Consider the following 22,930-nt stretch of genomic DNA (forward strand, 5'->3'; position numbering starts at 1 on the left):
CGAGCAACTGGCAACTGGGGCAAGACAGTGTTTGAGTACAGGACACAGAAAACAGCAAGACTTCCTATTGTGGATATTGCCCCCGTGGACATTGGTGGCCCAGATCAAGAGTTCGGCGTCGATATCGGGCCCGTGTGCTTCTTGTAAGAGCGTTAGCAGGGATGCGTCGAGGACAATCCTGAGACTATTGAACTGACAGCTGACGCGATCAGCCACATTGTACATACGAGTACTGAGAACTATTCTGGCCCTGTGGCAAGATATTTATTGTGCCTTTTGACCCAGTTCAAGACATCGACGATTTGTAAGTTAGATGAATGTTTGGAATTTACATAAAAAAAAATTTGGTATAAAATCAGATCATTCCTCTGTCTTCTTGTGTATGTTTGACTTTAAGCTTCATGCATTTTGAGGCTCACTATGTTTGGTCCAAAGATCTCACCCTTTCATTTTATCCAAGAAAACATCATTACCAAAGATATATTAATATAAAAGCTTCAAAATATTAATTAAAACTGCTGTTTACAGGCTCAGAAAAACCCCACTGAAGCTACGCCCAATGTCCCGCCACTACTAATCTTTACAGATCTTTACTGTCTGTTCTTTTTTTTTTATTTTTTATTTTAAATGTCTGAATATTAAAACAACATTGTGGTGCTATTGAGGAAACAAATACAGCTGATGATGCGTTCACCAGCTCAGGTATTTTCTCAAGACAGTTTTGATGAACCAATGTCTGTATCCAGTTATGTCAAACTCTGTACCGATCATGTAGAACATTAAAGACACATTAAGACTGTCGATTTCCTCAGTGTTAGCTACCTCGTCACCGAAACTGAGAAAAACGACGACACTACATGTAAATCTTTTTTTTTTTTTCACAGGTGCTGTTTTGTAAGTAAGTGTGATCTTTGTGCACTTCTCCCGGCTTCGCGGTACAGGGCAGGGTTTGGGGATGCCAATAAAGATCTTTCTGTCAACGATGGAGAGATGAATGAGGATGTTGTGTGAGTGGTGTGTGGTGATTTGTGACATTTTTCTTTTCCTCACCTTTTAATATCCTACAGTAAAAAGGTAGCACAGAATATTCTATTTTTATGCATGTCAGTTCCCCCTTTTTGCAGTATCCTGGACTTATATGCTCTTGAAATCTTTTTTATAATCAGTTTTAATAGAATAAGGTGGCTGTGAGTGCCTGTTTGCTTTGTATGTCTTGCTATGCAACAAATTAAACAAAATGCTTGTTAATCCCCCCAAGCTCTTGTCATATTGATTCAGGTATAGTTAGGTCCTTTAAGTTTGTTATTTTGCACACACTTATTTTTGTAGTTTAGGGTTAAAACAAATGTACTTGACATAGATACCCAGTTGTTTCTAATGTAAGCTGGTTTGTTTTAATTCCATTGTGACCATTTGGTTCGTATTTTTTTTTTAAGTATTTATTCTAGATTTGTAAAACTTTGCAAAGCTTGAGTGCACTGCTAACACCCCAGAGGCAGAGAGGAGGAGGAGGAGGAGGAGGAGGAGGGAGCCTTCCATACTGGAAGCAGATGCGTTTCATCCTTTGAAAATAAATATTGAAAATATTTCTCTCTGCCTGTTCTTGTTTGAGGAGAGTTCATCTGGTCCTTTAAAAAAACTTAGAATAGAATCGTTTGAGCCTCAGGAGGAGTGAAATCAAGAATCTGTGATGAATGTAGGACAACGTGAAGCCAGACCACAGAATTAATACAGATGTAGGTGAAGCAGGAGAACTGTTACCGAAACTGAACATCCACACTATCAGCTGTGCTGCACAGCGGCGCTTTGAGCTAAATGCTAATGTAAGCATGCTAACATGCTCCCAGTGCTGATGTTTAAGGTTATATTTCCTTGTCCACCACTGCAGTGTAGCGTGTTAGCATGCCGATGGGAATGTCATTAGTTCTGCAGGTATTTGATCGTAGAGCAGGTATTGATCTGCACAAATTTTATCCATGCGATACTTTCTGAGGCATTTCAGTCTGAACCCGCCGGCCGATGTTGTCATGCTGCTGGAGATTGGCTCGCAATAAAAACACAAAAACTTTAAACAACAGCTAAATGAAGTCACCCAAGAAGAATATGAAATGATTAGCATTTTTGTTTTTGCAGTAAGATTTTCTTTAATAAGTGTAACAGCAAAGTCAATGCAACCAAAAGTAAAATAATGGGAATAGTACTGCAGGTATGGACAGAGTCTGTCCAAAAAAAGTGCCTTCTGGTGCAAGAAAAGAGGAGAGTAACATGATGACAAAGTAATAATATGAGATGTAAATACTGAAATGCCGATTCAAACTTGTGAAATGCAAAACAAAAAAACCCAACAACAAACAAGAAGAAACAACAACAAAAAACCTTCAATGTCAAAAAGAAAAGGTGGAAAAGTCAGTAAATAATATCCAACTGGATTAATTAACTACATAACGTGACTTGATGTTGAGTAAAATAAGCTACAGCATGTGATGTTGGGGACGAGCTGAAGGTTTGTGGTTCCATTTATTTTTCTTGCCAGCTTGTGTTCGGCGTACAAACAGGAATGTTTCAACGATACAGAATTCAAATGATGCATACACACAAACGGTCTCATATGAAAATTCTGCCACAGAGTGTACCATTCAACATATCATCGACTATTTACATCTCTCATCCCCTGTGCAAGCAAAGGTCATCAAAACTACTCCTTCCATATTTAGTTTTTTACAAAAATAGTTTTTTTTCTATAATGGATCTGAGTTTTTACCTTGAAAAAACCAATCTAAATGCAAATGCATATAAACCTCAAGATGAAAAGTGTGACATCTTGACTCAGCTGTGGAGTGGATTTTGGCACTTCTTCATACAAACGAGATAAAAGTACGCGACGAGGAGCATCTTCTTGGCATCAGCAGCGGCTGTCTAGCGGGTCCAGGGAGAAGACGGTGCCCTCTAAGGTTAGTCCCATTTTGAACCCCTCCTGGAAGACAAGCCAAGTCAACAGCTGTGACATGGTGTGACTGCACACACTGACATGCTGTCCGTGAGATTACATTACAATGTTGGGACTGAGTGATGCTTAGATTAGAGCCAGTGGGGAAACAAATGTCTATAAACTCTGAGGCTCAGAAAGAATGAAATGAAAGAATGAAATGCTAAACAAAACAGAAATTACCACACTGCTGCTCCGTCATGCTCCGTCATGCTCCGTCATGCGTTGTATACAAGATCATAAACTCAAGCAGAAACAACAAGGCATGCATCCTGATGCAGGAGGCGCCGGTGAAACTCATTTATATCAGTTGAAAAAGTTATATTTTATTTTGGAAAAAGTAAATGCAGCCAAACTGGGCTTGTAATTGTTTGAATGTGCTCTTTTATAATGCTTGATTTGATGCTGCTCACAATTGCAAAAGCATGTTCTTATTACCACAATAGAAAGCAAACTGATACATGATGCACCTCCAACATTTGTATTGGCAAAAAATAAACATTTCAGAGGACAGGAAGTCACATTTGTTGCCCATAAAAGAAACAATAGAAGCTAATCAGCTGCCGGGCCACAGAGCTGAGATGATAAATACTGCTAATTAATGACACAACCACAGATGCACGTCATTTTTTTTTTTTTTTTTAATGCGAGAACATGCAGCAGCTTTCGAAGCATGCGAGACAAAAACACAACCACAGTCACAGAGAGAGAGAGAGAGCAGAGTACAAACCATCTCTGACGCTACAAGTAGAAAGAAGAAGAGATGAAGTCAGCTGTTATTAGTTAAGGATTAGAAGAAGCTGAAGGAAAAGTTTGCAAAAGAAAAAATTAAAAAAAGTGTATCAGAACAACACTGCCTCCTACTGGCATCACACAGATAAAACTCAGCAGCAGAAGTTCAGTTCAGCAGAAGTCGTTATTTTCTAATCAGACTGTAATTCAAACCCTCAGAGAATGTTTGGCTGCTGTTGGTGTGACATAAACTACGACTGGAATAATCATGCGATCACATGACAATTCCTCATACTCACTGTGGAAGACGCTGAAATATGGGGCTACAACAGTGACATCATGTTTTGGCATTGAAAAAAAATTGTATTGGCATTTTTTCAGTGCCAATACACCGTTTTTCCAATGCAAGTGTTTCAATGCCATTGTTTCCTTTTTCAGTTCAGGTCTTGATTTCAATGCCAAATTTTATTGTTAATGCCAAAATGTCACTGTTCAAGCCACATGCTAAAAACACTGCAATCCACCTTCATTGTTCTCAACCATTAACAATCAGGGACATTCACACATGGAAAACATCATACAGGAATTGTGGAATCAACTTATTATGTCGGGTTCATTAAATTCAACGCAAGTCAACTTTAGAGTTTTATTTTTAATTTCCAGACTATTCTAGAACTTTAACTAACCAACATTAGCTCACATTTTTACTACAGTAGAAAAACTTAAGTTAAACCTGCCTAAGATATTTTAAAGATCCAATTTGAATATTATTTGATTGAAATAATATTATCATTAACAGGAACTGACTAATTCCATGACCAGGATGGGAAGTAGCTTTAGGCTTCTATTAGCTGAATACAGACATTTAATAAATGGTCTTAACTCACTATAATGTAGCCATATGCAGATGTAAGGACATATCGAAATGTTTACAGTATTTGTCACAACTGTGTTTTACTACATTGTCATTCATGACGTGTTTATACAGAGGCCTCCACGTACAGGAGTTTTAGTTGTTGACCTGTACATTAGATTTTCAGCTCTAGTTCTGCTTCTCATTTTTTTAATTCTGTCTGGCCTTTCTATACACTTCCTGTTTTATTTTGACTTCACTGACACTCCCTCTTGTTTTCGATTCACTTCCTGCCCTTGTGTGTTTCCCGCCACTGTGATTGCCCTAATGTGCTGCACCTGTGTCTCACTGCCTCCACTCCCTAGTGTATTTAGTCTGCGTCCTACTTTCTTCTTGTAGCAGTTTATCTTCATTCCTTTGTGACAAGCGTTCCAGCCTTATTTCCTGCTGTTTAGTCTTCAGTGCAAGACTTCTGCTTCAGCTCAGACATCACCTCAGCCTTCTCCTGTTGGACCAGTCTGCCTTGTGTGTTTTCCTGTGTACCGACCTTTTTCTATGTTCAGTGACGTTGATTTTTGGAAACCCTCATCTGTGTTGTGACTCGTGCATTTGAGTCTTTGAGTCATAGTCTTAGTCAGTTCTTGACATTAATATACACAAATCTGCTTATAACTCAATCCTAATGTGTTATTAACCATTTATCAAATGTTAAAGCACAAACCTTAAAAGCAATCCGTTTCATTACAATTTCTCGACTGTTTTCAAATAAATCATGATGATAAATCTTGAGCTTTGCTAGTGTGAAAAAACTTGTTTGTTTTCTCTGACCACATGAAGGAGATGATCAAACTTAAGATCCTTTCAGTGTTTCTCCAGGTTCCCTTGCAATGACTCTACACCGGGGGTTGGCAAGTAAGTTTGGCCTCTGGCCAGTTTTTTTTCTAATCCATTAGATGGTGGGCCAGAACATAATTAAAGGCTAATTTAAGAAAATTGATTGATTACAAAATGCTACTGGAATTTGCTTTGTTACTGTTCACATGTGACCGTGCACCACAGTCACAGTTAAGTTTGAATGATTTACTGAGCTGGTGTTTTTTTTTTTTTTATCATAGCACATATGTCATGGGCTATTTCACAGGTTTGTCAAGTGAGCAAAAGAACCTTTTGAACTTCAGTCACAACTTTTCAGAATAAAAGCTCTCGATAGCTTAAAATAAAGCATTGCTGCAAAACAAAAACTTTCTTGCTCTTTTATTTTGTAGGCAGAATTGCTAAAAAAGGAAGTGATCCTGTGGGCAGCTGTTGCTGCCTTGGCAGAGATCTATTTTAATACCTGGTGCTGTGCACTGACTACACTGACTACTAATGCAGGTCTGTTGTGACTTTCTGTGTCTGTCACTCTCAACAAGGATAAAAATGAATTTTATCAAAACAACCTGGTGTGCCAGTTTTGGCCCGTGGGCCGCCAGTTGCCAACCCCTCCTCTACACCTTGTGTCTGAGTGTCTGAGGGCCACTGATCTGCAGCATCAGCACTGATATCTGATGCCTCTGGTGGAACCGATAAAATATGGACGAGCCCTGTGCAAAGTGCCGTTAATGACTTTTTATTCCTGCCTCCAGACAGCTGGGGACTTTTTATTATTTCTGATTAATGAATTTGATGTTGAACTCAGCTGTTCATTTAATGCTCCACCAGACCACAAATACAGCCACATAAAAATGTTCCAGGTCACATCAAGACATTTCCACTGGAGCCTGAGAACATTTGAGCCTCTTCTCACAGTGAAATGCATGAAGGAACATGAAGCCAGGGCTGGGTGGTACAAAGAGGACTATGCGGTTATTTACGAAGGCTTAATTGGTTTCACGTCTCTAATTAATCGAGATGAAGAAGTGAGTTTCATTCACCGAGTCAGCTGAGGACTTCATTAGAATCTGATTGTGTTATTAGGCAGAATCTATTTCAATATTAAAAAACTTTGATAAAAAGCAAACTGCTCGCTTATGGTTCACAAAAGGCCAATTAACACCAAACAGTCATATATGATTCTGCAGCGCTGCCCGCCGCTGTTAGAAAACTGAGGGGAGTTTAGTGTTAAGCTCAGCCCATGATGCACAAAGCTTTTGATCATATGCACAAGAGAAATGTTTCAATCTTCAAAGTGCTGACACTGATAATTAGAGAGACGAGACACAGTCTTCACACTTCAACCAGCCTCCCTGTGGATCTTTACTTGAACAGAATGGTGGAGGAATCAGACGGAGACAGGCGCTCACCTGCATCTCATCCAGCTTTGACTGAATGTCTGGAGGGAAGTCAGCTGCCCCGCAGGTGAACGGATCAAATGGCTCAGCACCAAACAAGTCTTTCCCTACAGACACAGACAGCAGATAAACATCACACAGACTGCAAAGGAAAAATATCTTCAATAGACAGTGATTTTAGATGTTATGCATCACGCTCCAGATAATGTATTCAAACACAAAAACAAGTATATTTAAGTACGTAACTTCTGCCGCTATGGGTCTCACAAAACATTGGTGGTCATGAAATAGACTTGGTTGTTATCTTCTTCACCAGTGCCGTCAGTTTCTCCCAAAGTGAATTATCCACAGAGTTCTCCTCCCCTCCTCTCCAAAACAAACAGACCCGGTGATTCTAACCATCAAAAACACTGAATAAAGCAGTTTCACATTTAAAGTCAGTGTTTCGTTGACGCTGTGCGGAGGACAGAGACGTCAGAGAAGGGTTGGCAGCTGAGATTGCTGCTAATCTTTGTTTTGATTGTTTCTCTGATAATTTATGAACCAGGCGTTCAGGAGGTGTTTACCAGCAGATGAATTATTCACAGAGGTGTCCTCCTCTCCATAACAAACAGAGCAGGGCATTAAAAGCAAAGAATAAAACTTAAAAATCAATGATTCACTGATGCTGTTAGACGGACACAGGGCGTCTCGGAGCTGATCCAGATTATCCGATGACTGAAACCCTTCATCTGGTTAAACAGAGGTGAAAATGACCAAGGTGTAAAAAGCGTATCTTAAAAATGTGGCTTAAAACTGGATAAAGTCAATTTTGAGCTTCTGGCAGACAGCCACAACACTGACACATGTGCACAGAGGATATGACATCATTGACAGGCGACCAAATGACACGCAGCGTTACCATGATTAAAATCACATATCTCTCTAGGTTTTAGAATTGATAGAAACATCTGGGATAATGTTAGAACACAACTAGGTGTAGTCATTTTTAAACAGCTGCAATCCTTTAATTTCAGAAGCTGGAGAACGCATTAAATCTTATGAACAGAAAGTTTTTTTATTTTTTTATTACTCACTTATATCTGGTGGCAGTGTGGTTGGTGGTGGTGGTGGGCAGCCGTTACTGGCCAGTGTGGGCACCAGCGGCGACACAGGGGAGAAGGGAACCATGTCGAAAACGTCCGTGGACTGTGGTTTCATGGAGATGCTGCCTGCCTGTATCGAAAGTCACAGAAATGGAAGTGGATAAGGCAAAGTCGGACCTGTGAAAGCTTGCAGATACACAAACTACACAGCTATTTTTTGCACAAAAGCAAAAGAGGCAGCAGAAAAAGGAGACAAAGGCAGGCGATAACAAGACTTCAGGGACACAGAGCAGAAAGAAAGAAAAAGCATAGGAGGTTTACGCGAGGCCGTGGGATGCTGCATCCCTCGGTAGGCTTAGGAGGAAGGAGAGCAGGTTTGGCAGGCGGAGGAGTTAGTAGCCCGGCGGATAAGTTGGACTCTGGCGAGCTCATGGGAGTGAGTGTCACAGAGGAGATTTCCAGACAGGACAGCGACTTGATGCTGTGACACCAGAAGAGAGAGGAGGGCCTCTGCAGCATGTACGCTTCATTAGCTGCGTTTATGTGCAGCGGCTGAGGGAGAAAAAGATCGCAGACAGAGAATGACCAGAGAGGGACAATATTATTCAGTCTCGTAGAGTAAGGAGAGCTGTGGGTAATTGCATTCGCAGGAGGCTGCCATGAGTACTGGCACTTGCCCCAATGAGACGGTGAATGTATCGCATTCCTCATCAGACCAATCAGGTGTGTAATTGCTTTGCTTCACACACAGCTTAGACCCCCGCTGACTCCCTGCAGATCGGTTTGGTCATTCTGAAGCTGAGTCTGAGGCCGTGCGTTTAATCACAGAGGCAATATCAGCAAACCCAGCTGTCCTTAAAAATACTCTCAAAACTTGCTAGATTCAATTCACTCAACTTTTATAATTAAAGGTGGTTGTGGCTGTGTACTTTTGACTTGTGGGGATGAATTCCAAATGAACTGACATCAGACACTGCAGTTAAAGCCACACCATGAAACGTTTGAAACAGCCTTACTTGGTCTGGTATGACCGGAAGCTCATGGTGTCTAATGTTAGCTAACTTTATTAGCTACTCCACTTGCGTTACAGTTAGTCCACAATTTAGCATTTAATTGTCACTTGTGGCAACAGTGTCACAGCTGCCGTTCAGAAGAAGTTACATAGGCGCTTTAATATTTAGGATCTATATTTTGTTCAGTCTCTAAACAGAAGAGGTGTGTGTGTCCGTGCAGTTTGTCCTCACTGGTGGCACGTGAGCAATCATCAGCTGTTCTTCAAGATCTTGAAGCTGTTTCTTTAGCTCTGAGTTTTCTGTTTCCAGTTCTTGAATCTGCAAATTGACAAGAGCAGTTGAGTAACTGTTAGAAGCCACATTAAAGTCAGTTAAAGCACAAAATGAACCGTAGCAGTGATGTTGAAACAATGAGACTGTAAATCCAATTTAACTAGTAAGTTTTCCAGAAATTCTCATACGATCTTTATATATTGGGCAACATGGATAAACTCTCTTCATGATGTTGTCACTGTCCTGTGAAAACTAACAACACAAAATGTCAGGTTTTCATGTCCTGATACAAACAAATGTTTTTTTCAGCTTTGTGATAATACATTTAGATATTCCAAAGGGTTTTTAAATGTTTTACTAAGGAACTTTAAAAGTCAGAATTTCTTCTCCAGCCATGAAGAAACACTTAATCCTTCATTATTATGAATTTCAAATTAAGCACATCTGGGGATAACATGGCTGTCACTACACAAAATGTAATTTTGTATTGTGAATTCAACATATATTGTGATATTGTAAATGGTATAAATATTCAAACTCTTTACAATGTAGATAAAACAGCTAAGGGGAGTATCGTCTTTTTATAGAATTAAATAAGAAAAAAAAATTATGTTCTTCTTCACTTGGAAAAAAATCCTGAAACAATGAAGACAGAGAAACATTTACACTGTCTCTTGATATATCCTCCATCATCTCACCCACAGCTTTCCATAAAACTTTAAATATCTAATTTGACAAAAAACGATTGCAGCTCCAGAGTCACTTATGAGCTTTCCTCAGGGCTTTCAACTTCACAAAATAGTCTTCATCACATTTGTCAGTACTTATCTTCTGTGTTGGGAGTCCTAATAGTGCTTTGGATGAAACAGCAACAGCTACCGAGGGTTCATGTCAACAGTTTAATCTCCATGACAACTGAGGAAACTTTGTCCGCTGTTGAAGACTGTGTGATACAGCTGAAAGCTCTGGAGAAGCTAGTAAGTGAACCTTGAGTTGGGATTGTTCTGTACATTTCCCCTTTGATTATGTAAAGTTTGGATAAATGTTCAGTTAATGTTGAGTTCACATTGTTGATGTTGAGCTTTTGGCAAATAGCTAAACACAAAAATGTTATTAATGTCTTAATAAATCACCATTTAAACAAAACCAGTGGGTTGGCTCCACTTTTTCCGCCGGGTGCAGAGTAATTCAATTACAGAGCGAGTCTGTAACTACAGAGCGTTATCATTAACATTCATTACCGACATCTCTCATCAACACAGCTTAATCGTCCACATTGGATGATTTAAAACAATCAATAGAAACAAGCCTGGCATTAATTAATAAAAATATCAACGTGTCAGCGTGGCGGTGGAAGTTTTCAAAGTCAATGAAAGTGTGCGTGAGAGCAGACGAGCTCAACTAATGTGAGACACACCCGTTTCTGAAGGCTTCCAATCTGTTTCCTGGTTTCCACGTCTTTGCCTCCGGACTCAAGGAACTTCTTGTAGGCCAAGTCAAAGGCCTGACCGATGGTTAGAGTTATCTCCTCCGCCTGCAGCGTGACAGAAACAGAGATATTTACCTACATGGCAACGCAGCTTATTTACACCTGAACTGATACATGACACACGCTAACTACAAACTGTCAAAACACTGCATCGGGTTAGAGAGAGAGTGATGGAAACACAGGATCAAAATATGACACATATGCAATAAACATCTGTCAAGTGTGTTTCAATGAAGAGACAGGGAAACACTTACACACTTTTCACTGTCAAACACATAGCAAAGGTGTTTGTTGGACTCAGAGTCTTTGCAGATGAAAGTAAATATCCTTTTATCAGTTTTGTCATCGGCACAGAAAGATATCCTGTGTAACTGACAGTTGTGCTGCACATCCTGTAAAACATAAGATACATGTTTGTCATTTACTTTATTTAGCATCAGTGCGCCGGCATCAAACAATAAAACTCAATATGTGGACTCACTTTTGTCTTGGGATCTAGTATTTTCACACCATAAATGGAGATCTGCAATTCCACTTTGGGAATCTTCTGTCCCTCTGACTTCTTGATGTGCCTCTGAAACTGCAGATTAGAGAAGTCACAAACAGACAGAATTGATTAGTTCATCCTGTCAATGCCAAGGTATTTACAAGGAACACAAAGTACTTTTTTTCACAGGAAACAGCTGGAAATAATGTCTAATGAGAGCAGTGAGACTGAACCGCAGCAGTGAAGATGTGGACCATGAAAGCAAACCGACACATTCTTGAGAGTGGGAAAAAAAAAAAAAAACTTTGCCAGCATGTTATCGTTAAACATCAATTAAAATTTGTTTAGTAAAATTTAATCATTAAGGTGAAGTGTTAAATACGAATAAATATGCAAGAAATCCATCCTCGATCAAGCCTTGCCAAAAAACAGTTTAAATCTTTCACAGTTTTGTTGCCAAGTGGCATAAACACCGACACGACCTGGCAGCGAGTTCAGGTCAATAACCAGTGAAAATGTGTGTGCTGTCAGCTGAGACACTGTATCACTGCATGTAATGAAACTTACAGGAAGCTGATAATACCCTGTAATTATTTCCAAATTTAATATAAATCTTTAATAAAGTAGTCTCCACTGTAGCATTAAAAATCAAAGAAGACTGGTCTTATTGCTGTCCTCAGATTCCTCAGCTCATGATTTCCTGAAGCTGCAGTGGGAGCGTGACCTAACATTACATTATAACATTTAGTTATTGTGCAGATTGGATTTGTTATGGGAACTTCAAAATGTTCATCAGTTTCTATACATGAACCAAACTTCAAATTCTTTTACAGGAATTACTGCACACCCGTTTGCCTCCAGAAAACGCTCCGCAACACGCTCCCCTATGTCTGAGAGCCTCGTTTGTATGCGTTACTCTTTATCTGTTGATGGGTTGAGGTGGTATTTTTCAGTTTTGAAGGTATGTTTGTGCTTGTATGTGTATATGTGCAGGTATACACACACACACACACACACACACACACACACACACACACACACACACATATATATATATATATATATATATATATATGTATAATATATATAAATATATAAATAATATATAAAAAGATTTTCTTCTTTCTTTGATGGTTGTGCTTGTGTTTATGAGGTTTAAAAATTAATTAGAAAAAAACAAGATTAAACCTGCAGCACAAACCTTTGTCTGATTTTTCTTCACAGCTTGTGTGGACAGAGAGTGTGTGTTTCTGTGTGTGTGTGTGTGTGTGTGTGTGCGTGTGTGTGTGCGTGTGTGTGTGTGCGTGTGTGTGTGTGTGTGTGTGTGTGTGAGCTGCTGCAGTATTTGTACAGTCTGTACTATTACACTTTGTGATACAATGAAATGATATAATCAGCTGTAATGAGGCCCCTGTAAGGCTTTGAGTTAAGCTCATATGATTGGAGACAGTTACTCTTCAGGACCTGCAGATACAAACATGAACAGCCCCACAGAGAAAACAGGCTTTAGATGGAGATTGAGGACACACAGGCATCTATAACTTATATGTGATACAGTATCTGAACCTAAACCATGGACACATGTATGTTTTTTTTCCCCTCCACATGATCTGTTGGAAATATAATTCAGCCTGTCCTTACTGTCAGTGTATCTGGCAGAAGTAACCGTGGAGCCTTGGTCTCCAAACAGGATTTCAAGATTAAATGTATTGTAACAATAGAGGTATGGGTTTGGGAAAACAAGCCTCCCCTGCAAGTGGCCTCACAGATTCAACTCTTGGCAGGAGAAGACAGAGGGGAGGCCAGCAGGCAGCGAGCACAGCCACGTTACCAAGAAGCTGTTCCCATGCTCACAGGCTCACGCTGGCTGGTTTAGTTTCACTTTAACTGAGGTTACCTGTTATTACTGAGGAAGTTTAAACGAATTGTCCTGAGTAATGAGAAAACCAAAACAACAAATACAGCCGTTTGTCAGTGAAGTCCAACATGACCCACCCAGCATGTTCCTGGGCGTTGTGTGTGGCAACTATTTAGCAGAGGTGGACGAAGCACACAGCTCCATTACTCGAGTCAAAGTATAGATAGTCCTGGTCAAATATGACTCCAATACAAGTGAAAGTTGTTCAAGTACTGGAGATCTTGCTTTTAAAAAAACATTAGTATTCAAAAGTTTTTTTTTATGTCAACACATTGTTGTATCGTTCTGTATTGCTTTCTCAAGTTGGATGGCAAATTTTTTTAGGCAGTGATGAAGTCTGGTCGTGGTAAACACAGCAAACATTTAAAATGAAAGGAATCTTTCTTTAGTTGTAAACCTTCACACAGACCTCAGGTCAGACCGTGGTCTCTGGTGAAGAATGTTCTGCCTCATCTTTATCTGACGTCGCCATCGTTAGGACACTGACAGGTTCAAACATGACTGACAGCGGAGGAGTTGGCTGTGATTGGGTTTTCTTCTGTGATTAACACAGTGTATGGTCTATAGCATTTTCAATATAAAATAAAATTCATTCAGTGGAGTAAAAGTAATAAGTTTAAAAAAAAAATAGTCAAGTAAAGTACAGATACTCTAAAGATATATTTAAGTACAGTACTCAACTAAATGTACTTTATACTGTCCATCCCTGATACTTAGTCAAGGAAATCTCTGTCCAAACCAAAGAAAACCAATATCGACTATCGGTGATATAGAGAGACATGAACCCTGGTCTTTTTGTATGCCCACGCTCAGTCAGTTTGCGCTCATAATGACAAACCAACAGAGAATTATCATCAGTTCTACATCTCTGTTTTTGGTGCCTTTCAGCTTCTTGTTTTGGTTTTACAGCCTGAAACTTTATTCTTTGGATTCAGTCTCATCAGTGTCATCTCCAGACACAACAGGCGGCTGTTTCAGGCAAGCCAGCTCTGAAATAACCTGATTATAAATGGCAGATGATATAGTTAGCAACACATTCCACTTTACATTTAGCCATTTAAACCTCCATTTAAATGGTATATGATTAGCGCAGCTTTCATAAATACATTAATTAATATATATTTCTATAGCATACTTGGCTGGTATTAACAGTAACAGTTTAACACAGCATTAAGAGATTATATTGTGTTGTGCATTTTTTTTTCATTAATATGCAAATGTAGGCTGCAAGCATCTAATTACATCAGCTAATTCATACGAGGAGGTGTCAAGTGTTTTTATCACGTGTCACTGAGTTCTGACATTGTATGTTAAAGTACCTGAGCTTAAGAGATTTATTAAGTAAAAACACTGTGTTAGTATATGAATAAAAAAAAAAAATGTTACAGTTAAAGGATTTAAGCTCAGGGTCTTAAACAACAGGTTTCACGGCAGGTAAATATCTGTGTTATTGGATTTCACATCTACCTGAGGTTGACTGAGCAAAGTGTTGTGCTTATCAAGCAGTTTAAGGCATCCACACTCGCGGGCTGAAAAGCTCCAAGGGCACCTTTCTGGTGAGCAATAAGGGAGGGAAGCATTTGTCACTCACTTCCACCTCCTCTGCTCTGAGTCTCCCATCAAATCCACTCCCCTCAGACACACTGCTCTATCCTTTAGGCTACAGTTTAGTGTGAGGAGCAGCTTTACCTTCAGCTTCCTGACTGCATCCTTTACAACTTCTGTGCCTTTTGGGGCTTCAACCTCTGTGTTTCCAAGGAACTAGGGAGAGAAGAAAAATGTGGTACATTTATGATATGACAGTAACATAACACAGGAATGCAATATAGTGTATATGTGAGTGTGCTGTGCATTCAAAAGGTAGCAATGGGAAGAAGGAAAGGAAAACCAAGGAAGGCAAAGGAGTAATAAACTGTGGAATAGTCCTTTGGTCGTAAACAGCAGAGCAGATTGAGCTCTCTCTTTACGCAATCAGACCAATCACAGGAGACATTTGACTCTGTATCATCTGCTAATTTCTTATTTTTAGTTCAAATGAATGTAAACAACATTTGTATCACATTAGTCACGCTCACATCCTGCAGGGACATGAAATTGCCATTTTATATAATTTCATCTACTAAGGGACCAATGCATATGTCTTCTCCATGTGAGGAATGCATGTCAGTAACACACACACACACACACACACACACACACACACACACACACACACACATTAGACAGACACAGACACACTGGCGCAGCACTTCTGCTGTTCTCCAACAGATGGAGCCATTAACCTTTGCGCCTGAACATGGTGTTTTCCATCTGGCGGGATCGGCAGTAATTGTTCCAGTCACACATACTGCTTCAGCGCCTCCTGAGCCTAATGTGTGGAGCCTGTTCCAATATCAGACTTCATAAACACACCGGTGTCAACCCCTTCAAGGTTTGAGTGGGGGGGAGAAACAAAATAACAATGTGTCCCACTGGAACAGAGCAAACAGTGCAGACAGACATGGATTCTCTCTGCGACATGATAAAACCTGCGTGAAGCTTTCCATGACTTGGCTTCGCTAATGTCCATTTAACTTTGGAGTTTGTCTTGGAGACTATTGTCCTCCTGCTGCAAGTGGAACGATGCTAAAGTCTCTAAGTGATTTGTTTAGTTTTGTCTTGCAGGAAGCCTTTTATCTTCTGTTACCCTTAGTAACTATAACATTTAGGGCTTTTAATGAATTGAGCAATTAGTTACTATTATTCATTGTGACAGCAATAAAAATACTTTGCTGATGCCTGAGAACAATATATATAAAAAAAACAACAACAAACGATTAAGGCAGCGTTCAAATTATGCAAATACCAGTTATCAACAGAGCCAGAAAAACAGATCAGGGCTTTATACAAACGTGTCAGGTGCTTGTACCTGTGTGACAAATGTACTCTACGCACTTAAGGACATGTCTGCAAGCGCCGCTGACAGATGCCCAGAATAGAACGGAGAAGCAGTCGTTCCTGACCAGTGCATTCCTGGCTACGACTGGGGAGGTTTCACAAGGCAGACCGAGCTCAGAGGCTCATCCATCAACTAGTGCATGCAGCTGAAAAACGAAGCGACCTTGCCCCTCATTCCCCAGCAGTGAGGATTCACACTTCGGCTGTGTACTCTCAATGCCACAAAAGAACAAAAAAAAAAAAAAAAAAACAACAAAAAAAAAAACTATATACTAAATAATACCATTACTAACTAGATATCATATCATATCCAAAGAAGAAAAACACAGATTTCAACCTTGTGGCAGGTCTGAAAAGTTCATTGAAATGAAAAATGAAAAGCAAGTTTCACCTCATTGTCTATGCACAGCTTCCCTCCTCCTGATCCAAAGGTTCTCTGATTTTTTTTGACAAACTTTTAAAGAGGGCCGGATCTGTGTCAGCTGCGATTGGAAGTGAATTGTGGATGGGATGTGATTGTTGATGTCAGGTCTCAGCAGCTCAGATATTAACCTCTTTCTTTCTTCCTGTGGTCCAGAGGTCGCTAACACTTGTTGATTACAGGGGTCGGCAGAAACTCACCGGCGCTGTGCCCAAAAAGCACCGACAGCAGCTGTGCCTGTCTGACAGTCAACTGCACAGAGCCGTCTCAGAACAAAGGGCTGGCAGAGCATTGAAACAGATGCGATATAGATGTGCATGACAGCCTCTACTGTCACCACAAGACAACATAAAGCCAATTAAAGTCAAAACAAAAAGAGTGTTGCGACTTGCTGATGAAAGGATAACAGCTCAGAACAAACATGAAACTGCACATCTGTCTTGTTTTGGGAATGCAGAGGCGGGGGTGTTGGTGGGTTTTTTTTGATACATATGTGGCCCCTTAGTGTCCATCAGGGACAAAATGGCTGATGCTTGAAAAATGACTTAAAACTATCAATAAAAAATCAACACCGAGTACTTTTCTGTCAAAAATCGACTTCTAGTATCCATGCAGCATCGGAGAAACACAGCTGTACCCCTGGAGGGTTGTATTACAGAAACCTCCTGACTGGCAGATCCTTCCTTAACTGTTTGGTAACCATGGTAACTAGAGTTAGGACCTAATTTAGAAAATAAAGCCATTACAGATGAATAGTTCAATGTTCCTGTCCTAACTTCAGATAGGAAAAATTGTACTTCAGCTAAAGCTTTTTAACTTCCCCAAACCTTAAATAAACTTTCCTAACCTTCACTTTTCTGCCACTTAGCTAACGTGTCGAGTTCATATGGCTGGAACGGATTCATTGAGAGGCTCATGGCAGACGCTAATGATGTGTTAGATGACAAAACGCTCATTACTAGATACAGACCTTTTTTAGCCCGCTCTCTCTGTTTTACCTCCTGAGTTCGCTTTGCTGTAAATTTCTTTGGAGTTTTCCATTTTTCTGTACGTTTCGATGACAAAAGGGTTACAAAAATACCTCAGCGAGATGAGATGACAAAATAGCATCGGTTGCTAGGTAACAGACATAAAAGTTAATAACTGATGTATTGAGTATTCAGGATTTCCTAACCTGAGATAAGATAGGATGAACTGAGATAAGATATGATTCCAGTTAGAATTTGCTTCTGTAATATCTGCAATAATACCAAACTGGGGAAAATCCTCTTTTATACTCTTATACTCATCTTAATGTAAGACTGCGACTCCTGGACATCTATTCTTTGTGTAAGAGATCATTTCAAGGAGGGTTTAAGCTGGGTTTTAAAATCCTGAGGTAATGTTGACGTTCCCCAATCCCCCGACCCTCCAAAAGCTCTTGATAAAAAGATTTTTCAATATTTCATTTATTCAGTTACAAGTTCAATGACATTTTCTACAAGTTTGAATAAAAATAAAGAAGGAAATGCCACTTAAAATCAATATCTTCAATTAACTCAAATTACTTTGTCTCTATTCTCTTTATTATTAGTTGGTTCTTTCCAGGAAACTTCTATAAAGAATAAGGTATTATGAGCTGAAAAAATATATTTGATTTGCTGTCAGAAAATATAATTAGCAATTCTTTCACTCTCTGATTAATCAGTTCATTCGTTTCTTAAAGGTGTAATGTGTAAGATCTGGCCAGAATTTTAGCTTAAAATGTTCAAAAAATGAATTAACAGTTACACAATTATCAAAAGTGTGTGAAGGAGCCACAGTGATGATGTCATGACCAAGACCTCCATCTATTGTATTTCAGAGATATCTACTGAAATGAGGATGCTAACCAACTAGCTGCGTCCCGGACCGTGTTGTAATACCACCTAGACACACTAGATGCTGTGTGAGTCTGCAACTTTTCTGTTAGAATGATGAGTAACAATCTAACGTTGGTCCATAGCAAAAAGTATCTTAGTGCAAATGACAAACCGTAGTGACAAACACCTCAAGTGGCATAAATGTATGATGTTGATGGTTTAGCGATTTAGCAGAATTTAGCCTGTTCCTGCGGCTGTTGTCCAGCTAGATGGATACATTTTTTTTACAAGTAAGACAAAGAGACTATTTGATCCAGAGCCAGTGGGTTCAGGATCCACTGCCTAATACTGTATTTATTTTATCATAATCATATCTATCCTTACTATTTATTATACACACGCACAACAGACCTAACATGTTTGAATATAAAGAACTTGTATGATCTAAACTAATTGTCCTTATTTTCTGATTCTGCCTTTGTGATGATGTCATCATCCCTTCCTCATGCTGCTGTAGCCTGACACCCGTGTGTCATGCAGTATCCCCTTGCCTTCATATTTTCATAGGTAAATAAAAACATACTGTTTGTACTACAAGTATTCATAATTCATTTCAGTGCTATCAACAATTTTAACTATCAACAATAAATGCACATTTAGATAATAAATTATAAGGACCATGGGGAAAACAACACGATTCAATGGACAGGGGTGAAAGGTGAAACTCTGCCCCCTATGGAGGTGGAGCAAGTAGCGTGATCTTACACATTATACCTTTAAGCCCAAAGCCTTTCATGCATTGCTGGTTTACAGCTTCTTCAGTGTGAGGATTTGCTGTTCAGCTGTGCAGCTTTAGATTTATAAATGGTAGATTTAATATTTTTGTGTTTTCAGACAAAACAAGCAATTTAAAGACGTCGTCTCAGCCTTTAGAAAATCTTAATCACTCATCATTCATTCATTCATTTCTTGAAATTCCACAGCCCAAACAATTAATCAAGACAGTTATCAGTACAGTATTCAATAATGAAAGTAATCATAAATTGCAGTCCTAAAACCATTAACATTCAATTTCCAGCACTGAGGTCTAAACACTTTTAATAGGAATGAAATTATGGTTGAAAAAGTACTGAATCCTTTACTTCTTTCTTTCTTTTGTTGGTTTAGAAGTAGTTTAAGTTGAACATATTATGTATAAAAATACGGAAATGAACTTACAAATATTGACCACATGTCAGCTTTAACTGTGGACTGTAGACTTATTGCCAGAAAAATACAGAAAATATTTCACACTCATAGTTCTTCTTCAGTTTAGCTGCAGAAACATTTGAGTTCATAAGAGCTAAATAATGCAGGTCCTTGTGGTGGTTCCATCAACTTGACATCAAGCCACATAAGGAATTTATGACCTTGTTGAATCAATAGAGGAAAAAATTGAAAACTTCTTCTTGAGGCCAAGAGACAGCCCCATAATCACTTGCTAACCGAGCTTTTTAAACAGTTTTAAGGGCTTTAAACCTGGAGAGGAGGCTGAGCACTTTCTCAGCACTTTGGCTGCTTCACTCCCTCTAGTTCCCGGAGAGATGAGTGGTGAACTCAGATCTCAGCAAGTTCAGCCAGACAGAAAGCTGACAATGTGCACACACTATGGAAACTGACAAAATGTTTTGATTTTAGAGATGTGTCTTTTGCCAGTCACCCACCCACCCCCCCACCCCCCAACCCTCCAAAGTAAGGGCGTTTCAGCAGTTTGGGTGGATGTGGTAGTTTTGCGGTAGTTCCACTTCAGGTCTGTCGTAACATTTGTGTAGCATGGGATGTGAGCTGACAAGAGTCTGTGCCTCATGGGAGAGAAACTCTTTGTTCAAATGAAGCAGAAAACCAGTGTGATGGGGGAAACGCTCCCAAGTCAAACAGTCCTTCAAGATGTGTTCATTGTTGCTTTTTTTGAAAGTGTTTTGTAACAGTCATAAAGATCCAGTGTGACATTTCATTTCTAAGTTATTCTTGTGTCAGAATCTGGAGTTTTGCCTGGATTTGACTGAAGCATGAGTCACTTCACAAATTCCCCTGTCCGGGTCGCCCCCACCCCCCACCCCCCAACCCCCCACCCCCTGACACACTCATTAAAAAATAAACAAACAACAAGACGGCTGAAACACAGAGAGACTCTTTCAAATTAAAGTTTGACAAGGAAGATTTTCCCTCGTCAGCACGCGGGGAGAACAGCTGCTCTGGAAGATAAATAAGGGGAAATCAACTTTCTGACAGTTCAGACTGAAGGTGTGCTGGGAAGAAAATAAAATCTACCACCATTAAAAATCCGCATTAGCGCTGCCGAGTGTGTCAATTTGAAACGGGCTGTGCTGGTCATCATGCTCTCATTTGGAAAACTTTACGCAGCTTCAGCCTGTGATAACAAATCCACAGGCTGCCAAGCTCATTTGCTGGACATTGCCCCACACACCGTGAGCCGCTGTCCTCCATGAAAGGCCCCGTTGTCTCTGGAAAAATGCATCATGGAACACCTGGGCTAAAAGGTGTCGGTTTGACAGGCCTGGATTCAGTTTTGCTCCTGGATTTTATTTACTCTTATGTTTCCTTTCACTATAAAAGCCTCTAACCATTGTCTAACATCAGAATGCCCTCCAGACCTTTAGTGTTTAATGACAATACGGTTACAACGCTCACTACAATGAAACAGTGACACGTACCTTGGCATTGTAGGGTATGTAATGCTTGGCCAGTGCTTCCGGGGTGTGCATCCATGATTTATCTGAAACGACACAGCAGAGGTACAATCTGTGAGGAAGAACTTCATGCAACAAAGCACAACCGCAAAGCTTTAACATCAGAGAAAAAGGAGGAGGAGGAGAAGGAGTGCGGAATCAGGGAAGTTTCTCTGTTTTCTCTGGTAACTGTTTCTCTTCTGTCCTCCAGTCCACTATCGCAGATTTTCTCTGTCACTCAGCAGCTAGTTGAATTCAATGGTAAACCGATGGTGGCAATAAGGCAAAGCCAAATCCTGATACTTCGTTCCCATCCTGATTCTTCCTGTGACCTACCAGCCACAATCATTCTAAAGGTGAGCTCAGACTCAATGCACAGCACATTTTAGACACAGTGCACTGAATTCAGAGTAAATGGAAAGACCTGGGTGCGAACAGATGTGAAAGGACAAATTAAAGTGAAGATGTATCCTTTCTAAGTCGAGAACATTTCAGCCTTAGAGATGTGAGTTTGTAACTGAGGCTCTCAGGACGTTTAAAGACAAGATGAAAACGGAGACGGACTTTGGGTTTGGGGAATCGACAGAACTGGAGTTCCTAACAAATTTTGACATCAGTGAGAGTTTGAATTGTCGCACAGAGAGACAAACTCTGCGCACACATAGTCAGAGCAAACATTTATAGCTAATTACGTCTAAGATCTGTAAATTGGCTGTTTGTTGATGATAGCACACACTGCACAGAGACTCGTTTTCACATTTAAGCAGAAAAAACTTTGAAAAATACTTTGCATTCTCCTGAAGGAAACTCAAACCTCCGTGAAATATCGACTTTATTTATTGTCGTTTATTGAGTAGGACAGCTGTCTATTGTGCTCCAATAAAAAAAAGTATTCCACCATTTCTTGAAGCACAAATTTCTCAGAGTGTAAAATGTTAAGTTGATCCAACAAACAGCTGCTGGCCATTTTTGAATTAATAATATTCAGTGACAGTGAGTGTAAGTCAGTAAGTGTTGCTTTGGAGGCTTTTTAAGCAACGTTACGCTGGTGTGTTATGTTTTTAAAGTGCCACTGACATCAAGCTAAATGGAAATTTACTCGATTCATTTTAATATAGACCTATCAGATCAAGAGTCAGTGGCAGATACTCTGGGTAAAAAAACAAACAAACAAAATGTGGACATTCCTGGTATAAAACAGATAAAAATATTATAAGGGGACCTAAAAAGACATTTGCTTCTCCATAACTGGCATAACTGGGTTAACCTGACAGTTAACTGAACAAAAACTAAAAATGCAGTGACTATTTCTTACTATTCAAATCACGTCTCAGAATCACACTTTGGAAAACCAAAAAAAAAAAAAGAAAAAGAAAAAAAGATCTGCCATCAAATGAGTAGCAATAATCGCGGTTCAAACATTTGTGTTTTAGCACTAGTCTGATTTCAACACATTATCCCTCAGCATATACAGTTAATGACTTACTTAAAAACTGCCCTGCAGACAGTCTCTGAAGATTACTCCACCCCAAAATGAGCAGCGGTTCAGAGATCATTACAGGTCACTGCTGGCACGATCCAAAGCATCCCATAGTGCCGTTTTCAGCATTTCTTAATCATCTATTGATTAAAGATCCTTTTCTTTCTTCATTTCCCGTTCATACACGGCTTATCGCCCTGTTAAATAAATCTTGTGACAAAAGATGCACGACTGTGACCTTGGGCTACTCGATTCCTGTAGGTGGATTGTGTTAATCAAGACCTCGCCAATGACGTGAATCAACCTCACCGCGTCCTCTGCATAAGTCTGTAATGACTTTGTTTACATTGATGTTGTTGGCTAAGTGGCTTGATGAATTCTAAATCTATTCTAATTAGTGTTAATTTGGTGCCCCA

General features: G+C 39.6%; 2 protein-coding genes across 11 annotated transcripts in view; one reads left to right on the forward strand and one right to left on the reverse strand.

Annotated features, from left to right (window-relative positions):
• Positions 1 to 999, forward strand: part of LOC111218282 (collagen alpha-2(V) chain-like) — a 41,800-nt gene extending 40,801 nt beyond the window's left edge. The window contains exon 54 of the mRNA XM_022740505.1: positions 1 to 999. Coding sequence (XP_022596226.1) covers positions 1 to 147 — 147 coding nt within the window. The 3' untranslated portion in view covers positions 148 to 999.
• A 1,130-nt stretch (positions 1,000 to 2,129) lies between these two features.
• gulp1 (GULP, engulfment adaptor PTB domain containing 1) overlaps positions 2,130 to 22,930 on the reverse strand; it is an 87,573-nt gene continuing 66,772 nt past the window's right edge. For 6 of the 10 annotated variants that reach the window (XM_022741132.1, XM_022741136.1, XM_022741131.1 and 3 more), the window contains 10 exons: positions 21,020 to 21,081; positions 14,796 to 14,867; positions 11,183 to 11,281; positions 10,956 to 11,093; positions 10,630 to 10,746; positions 9,171 to 9,257; positions 8,248 to 8,478; positions 7,918 to 8,056; positions 6,854 to 6,948; positions 2,130 to 2,974 (listed from right to left, as the gene is read on the reverse strand). In XM_022741132.1, the coding sequence (XP_022596853.1) occupies positions 2,903 to 2,974; positions 6,854 to 6,948; positions 7,918 to 8,056; positions 8,248 to 8,478; positions 9,171 to 9,257; positions 10,630 to 10,746; positions 10,956 to 11,093; positions 11,183 to 11,281; positions 14,796 to 14,867; positions 21,020 to 21,081 (1,112 nt within the window). In that variant the 3' untranslated portion in view covers positions 2,130 to 2,902. Of the gene's footprint in view, positions 2,975 to 3,716; positions 3,728 to 6,853; positions 6,949 to 7,917; positions 8,057 to 8,247; positions 8,479 to 9,170; positions 9,258 to 10,629; positions 10,747 to 10,955; positions 11,094 to 11,182; positions 11,282 to 14,795; positions 14,868 to 21,019; positions 21,084 to 22,930 lie in introns of all 10 variants that reach the window. The other 4 variants (XM_022741130.1, XM_022741138.1, XM_022741137.1 and 1 more) reach the window with 4 other exon arrangements.

Source organism: Seriola dumerili, unplaced genomic scaffold, assembly GCF_002260705.1.
Source record: "Seriola dumerili isolate Sdu_G_001 unplaced genomic scaffold, Sdu_1.0 BDQW01000052.1, whole genome shotgun sequence".
NCBI classification, from domain to species: Eukaryota; Metazoa; Chordata; class Actinopteri; order Carangiformes; family Carangidae; genus Seriola; species Seriola dumerili.